At 37.8% G+C, this 5,736-nt stretch overlaps 2 protein-coding genes across 2 annotated transcripts in view; one reads left to right on the forward strand and one right to left on the reverse strand.

The window, feature by feature from the left end:
* On the forward strand, nt 605-2,542 carry LOC104711236 (probable inactive poly [ADP-ribose] polymerase SRO4). The gene is made up of 6 exons (XM_010427917.2): nt 605-777; nt 875-1,406; nt 1,516-1,766; nt 1,851-1,960; nt 2,053-2,148; nt 2,252-2,542. Exons 2-6 carry the CDS (start codon nt 877-879, stop codon nt 2,276-2,278), a joined length of 1,014 nt encoding a protein of 337 aa, XP_010426219.1. The 5' UTR covers nt 605-777; nt 875-876; the 3' UTR covers nt 2,279-2,542.
* Nucleotides 2,570-5,736, reverse strand: part of LOC104780577 (ABC transporter A family member 2) — a 7,801-nt gene continuing 4,634 nt past the window's right edge. The window contains exons 7-17 of the mRNA XM_010427920.2: nt 5,520-5,723; nt 5,280-5,439; nt 4,965-5,191; nt 4,633-4,750; nt 4,468-4,544; nt 4,279-4,368; nt 3,998-4,141; nt 3,569-3,883; nt 3,388-3,468; nt 3,139-3,315; nt 2,570-3,064 (exon numbers count right to left, since the gene is read on the reverse strand). Coding sequence (XP_010426222.1) covers nt 2,762-3,064; nt 3,139-3,315; nt 3,388-3,468; nt 3,569-3,883; nt 3,998-4,141; nt 4,279-4,368; nt 4,468-4,544; nt 4,633-4,750; nt 4,965-5,191; nt 5,280-5,439; nt 5,520-5,723 — 1,896 coding nt within the window. The 3' untranslated portion in view covers nt 2,570-2,761. The remainder of the gene's footprint in view (nt 3,065-3,138; nt 3,316-3,387; nt 3,469-3,568; nt 3,884-3,997; nt 4,142-4,278; nt 4,369-4,467; nt 4,545-4,632; nt 4,751-4,964; nt 5,192-5,279; nt 5,440-5,519; nt 5,724-5,736) is intronic.

Consider the following 5,736-nt stretch of genomic DNA (forward strand, 5'->3'; position numbering starts at 1 on the left):
TGCATCTGAGCGTAATTTACTAATTTATCTCTAACTTACACCTACACGACAATTTCTCTTCAACTAGAAACTACTTTACCACCACGTAATTAATTGCATGCTAATGACAAAGAACTCCACAAGCTGATGACACGAGAAAGCCAGTTTTAATCTTCTAACATCTTGATTAGATATCCGGGTAATCAATCGGTTTCGAAAATCATAAACCAACCATACACAAATGGGTTCTAATTCCTTTGGTCCACAAGATTAGGAGTTTTGCCTGAATTAAAAGGCTAAAATTGTAAAGATACTGATTATTAATGTATTTATTGGCAAATTTTCAAAAATACTGTTCTTTGATGTATTTATTGCAAAATTTTCAAAACACTGTTCATTAATGTATTTATTACAAGTTCGCATTTTTTTTTAATTAAGTGGAATTAATGTAATCGTGGCAAACAAAAAAATAAAGATGGGATTTAATGTAATCGTGTGAATGTGGATTCTTGATACTGGATACTTCTCCTCCACGGCAAAAGGAAAAGACAAAACACATCAATTTAGAAAATAAATATATTTTTAATAGAAAACAGACAACAAAACCAAAACAGGAAGACTTAAACAAAGAAGAACACAGAGTAAGAAATATCTCCCCATCACTGTATTTTTAACTATTCATATGTATATGATGTCTCTCTGCTACTAAAATTCAAACAGTTGTGCTCTCTGATCTCAAACACTTACACTTAGAAAGCTAAATATTAATCTTCATTTTCATCTAATATAGTCAAAAAGGTTCGATTCCAAATTCTTGCTTTTTTCTTTTTCTTTTTCTAATGAATTTTTGATTTGCTTTTCATTCTGATATTGTGTTTTTCTTGTCTCCTCTCAGCGATGGATTATACAAGAATCAGCCAAGAAACTCCGGTGAACCGTCTAAACCATTACGAAGAAGAAGAAGGATCAACCGCATCATCTGAAAGCAGAAGCAATGAAGAGTTATCCGATTGTGATCAACAACAGTCTTCTTCGATAGCTAAGGAGCTCGGGCTAATGGAGTTGCTTAAAGACGATAAAGCCTACGAGCTTATCTATCGTCATTGTCAAACTAAGCTCATGACTTATAACTTAGCCGATGATCACTTTCAGATTATATCGATTCTCAAGAACGGTTTTCAAACTCCATTGGGACAAGCTAAGCTTAAAGCCTTTCAGATATATATAGAGTCAGTGGCAAAGAAAAGTGGCAGCTGCTGCTGCGAGCGCGGTGTGAACAAAGCTGCAGCGGCTGAAGCGGCGAGAGTGACTTACGGTTGTTGCAGCGTGGAGAAGGAAGAGTTGAAAACGATTCTAATGTATGGGTTTAGCCACTTTAGGAACAACAATGGCTTATATCTTTCACCAGACAACGCTCCTCTTCAGTGGTAACAACAACAAAACACCTTTAAGACATTTTTATATCATTTACTGTTTTATAATAATCTTCAATGAGTCTCATCATTAATGTTTTTTTTCTTTTTCTTTTTGGTATAGTATGATAGGTCCTCCTTCATCATCTTGTGACGAAGATGGGATGAGATTCTTGTTGTTTTCAAGAATTATAATGGGAAAATCAGAGGTTGTTGGCTCGACCGCACAATCGTATCCGAGTTCTCCAGAGTTCGATTCAGGTGTAGACAGTTTAACATCTCCGAAGAAGTATTTTATTTGGAGCACACACATGAACACACATGTTTTGCCTGAGTTTGTTGTATGCATCAAAACTCCATCTATGTTGAAAAGAAGTAAGCACATAAATAGTTTGTCCCTCCCTTTCTTTATTCAGAAGTTGTTTAAGTTGCTAATTTGGTACTTTTTGTTTTATGTAGAGAACCCGAAGTCGCCTTGGATTTTGTTTCCGGTCTTGATCAAATCAATATCTAAGTTTCTGAATTCGTCGCAAATCCGTCTCATTCATAAACACTATAAAGAACATCAAGTAAGTCCGATCCCACTTTCTAACTAGGCTCTCTATTTTTTAGTCCTCATGATCACAACATTTTCATTGTTTGGTTCCTTTGCCACACACAGGAAAGGAGAATCTCGCGGTCTGAGTTGATTCAGCGACTGAGAATTATAACCGGAGATAGACTATTAATTCAAATCATCAAATCTGTTGGACAAAAGGTACATTGTATATTGTAGACACATGATTTCAAACCATTTTTGGTTTTTTTTTTTTTTTCTCATACACAACTTTTACAATGTTGTTTCTCCGATTATGTTTCAGGCACCGGAAAGATCAAAGACCGATTAATGTACAGTCACAGACTAAATCATAGATTATCTATGATAGACAGAGTAGTCGTTTATTAGCTCAATGTTGATTACAGTAGAGTTTTTATGTGTCACAACTCGCAACATAGTACTGTTTTATGTAAATGTGTTTCTGCAAGTTTTTTTAAAAATAGTTTCACATCTCCCTGACTAGTCAATGCTGCTGAATCATTAAACCTGAAGTAGTCGGAGGAACTTACCAGTCTTGTGGAACTGGAGTACTGGACCATAGTTACAGATGATCTTTTGGCCATAGTATGAAATGAACATAACAGTGTAAGATATTAGTTTCTTATTAATCACAAACTTCCGTCTAAATTACATCATAATTACGTAAACACACAATATTGAAATAAAACACGCCTGTGGTTTTTTCGTATAAAAATACAACAACTAACCAGAAAAAACCTGTAGAGCCGGTAAGTTAAGAACTGTATGTGTGTGCGCGCATTAGATTTCATTTTCACAATGAAAAACGTCTGGAAGAAGTCGAACCGCTTCTAACAAAGCTAGCAAACTCAGGATCAATCACGATTCCCTGAACTTGCCTTCGTCCTCTCCGTCCCAACAAGTTCACTCCGCTATGTCCTGGTGCCACCGGATCTGTCACGGGAATATTTGCAGGCACTGGCATCTCCGTGGAGTGTCCTGAGATGCACAATGATCCTGACTCGTCTTGTTGCCAATACACTTCCACCATGATTCCCCTTGGATTCTCTGCAGTTTCTGTTCCCGGTATCCCAATAAATCTTGCACCAACTGGTATCTGTAGATTGGATTCGACTTGGTTAGCTTAAGCGTTATAAGTCCCTATGAATGTCTGAGATGTAATTATTTTACCTCGACTGAGGAACCGGATGATAGGTCGAGAGTGACCATTGTTCCATCAACTGCAGCACTTTCGAGTTCAGCTTTTCGTGCTATGTTCAAAAACACTTCTTCAAGAGTTGCGAGACCAAGCTGGATGTCTGAGATTCCAAATTCTTCTTCTCTGTCTTGCAGCTCAGCGAAAAAGTCCTGTAAGCAGATACACTTAGTCCTACGGTAGGTAGCATACTTTATATATGGTGAGGTTGTGTAAATGCTTACTGTCAAAAGATTCTCTTTTTCGTGTGGTATAACAAAAGTCATGAAGGTCTTGTTTTCTTCTGTTGGTCTGACTTTGAGATGCTGCAAGAAAAATATCATATCTCAGGGGGTGTTGGATTAAGAAGTTCAGATAATCGCGTTGTAAAATTGAAACTTTAACCGGCTGCTAAAAAAGACTCACATCTTTAAAGAATTTCTTCACTGGCTCACGTGAGTCTAAAGCACCAGTTTCACCATTGTGGTTATTGCCATTGATTTCTTGGTTTTTGCTTTCAACAAAGCTAATGTTAGCAATGAAACCTGTACCAAAGCGGGATTTCAACCTGATTGAAGTTCCAATGCAGCGGAGCCTACCCTTCGCCATTATCCCTATTCGATCACTTAAAATATCAGCTTCCTCCATCGAATGCGTCGTTAGTATAATGGCACGACCTTTCTTCGTTTCCTGTATGATATCCCATACGTGTCTCCTCGTGATCGGGTCCATGCCTGTAGTCTGCAATCCATGTATGACAAGCATGCATATGGAAAGGAAACAGTACTTAGATATATAAACATCAACGTGATAAATGTTACATAAACACAGATAGGAATAAGGAAAGAAACAAACCGGTTCGTCCAGGAAGACCAGTTTGGGATCACCAATGAGCGAAACTGCAACACTGAGTCGGCGTTTCATTCCTCCACTGTAACTTCCTGCCCTGATTTTTCCTGCTTCTGTCAGTTTTACCTCTGCCAGTGACTTCTCAACCATCTGAATGACGGGTGAAATAAACATTTTAAGAAATAACAGCGGAGATCTATTCTTGATTTGAAGTTGAAATTAGATACCATATATTCCTAGCGGAAACGGTTACAGAACTGACTCATTTCTACCATATGGGTACATACCGGGTTGATCGATGCAGGTGGCAACCCTTTGATGCTAGCAAAGAGTTTGAGGTGTTCTTCACCAGACAAAGCATCCCAAAGAATATCAAACTGCGGGAAGAATGAGAATGTCATAAACCATTACAGCATAACAAATTGCTGATACTAAGGAAAAGGCCAGAGGCAGATAGCAACAGAAAAGAGCCCCACCTGAGGACAAACTCCAATCATTTTACGGATGTTGGACATGCCAACAGAGCTTCTTATAGAATTTCCATAAATTAGTGCTGTTGAAGCCAATCAGAGAGATTTTAGTACGGTAAGACACTAGCTTCTACGAAACAAAAACAAGAAAAAGTGCAAGCTTCAACTTACCATCACCACCAGTAACTGGAAATAAGCCTGTCAAACAATTGATGGTAGTTGTTTTCCCTGCACCATTGGGTCCAAGAAGACAGAATAGTTGATCTTTGGCAATATTCATCCACAATCCCTGATTATATTTCAAAAAATTAGGGAAGGAATAAATGAAACATGTATCATGGAAGAAGCCAGGAGAAATAATCGATAAAATTTCATCCAAGTACTAGCTACAGATCAATGGTGAGGTTGTCATTTATTGAACATCTTTTGGTAAATAACAACAGACTTAACCATGCTAAATTGCAGTTAAACAATTTTTTCACTTTGTTTTATTAAAGAAATACCTTCAGAGCATGAAAAGGGGAAGTTTTCTTGCATTTGCAGCATCCAAATTTTGTCGTCCCAGGATAAGTCTTTGCAAGACCACGTATTTGAACAGCAATGTTGGGATCAACTAAACCATCCTTTGAATGTTGTTTAACTAAAGTTTCCTCTTCAAGGACATCTTCATCATCTGGGGTAATGTGATCCACAGGTGGGACTGAACCAGTACAACTACAAATTCCACCTTCTGTTAAAGAAGAAACGATTAGTTAGGATATAGATTTCGACAGCACAGTTACTAATGAAATAGAGAAACAAGACCGAGGAGAAAGTACCTTCTACTCGGTTGCCACCTTTACCGGTCCAGTAACCAGGTTTAAGAAAGTAAAAGATAGATTTTCTTACACCAGACGCATTTGTAGTAATATTATCAAAGTAGAGAGCCAAAACAAACCACAAAAAGAATGACCCAATCAGCCACAAGTAGATATCATTCTGCCAAAACCAAACAAATTACGATCAGAGAACAATTGGACACAGTTATTAGATGGAATTTGCTTTGAGAGTTGACGTACAATTGTAATCACACAATCAGTATTGTCGTTGGGTCCGCATTCAGCTCTATTACTCCAACTAATTCCAGGATCTTGAGGAGTTGAAGTTGCATCAGCAAGAAGCTTTAGACCCTGAGAAAAGGTATTGGGTGGGAACAGTGACCAAAGTGCCCTGATCATGCGAGAATATTTTTTCGCATAGGGAAACCCACTTGATGTAGCAAGCTGCAGTTAGATT

The sequence above is a fragment of the Camelina sativa genome, chromosome 9, assembly GCF_000633955.1.
Source record: "Camelina sativa cultivar DH55 chromosome 9, Cs, whole genome shotgun sequence".
NCBI lineage: Eukaryota > Viridiplantae > Streptophyta > Magnoliopsida > Brassicales > Brassicaceae > Camelina > Camelina sativa.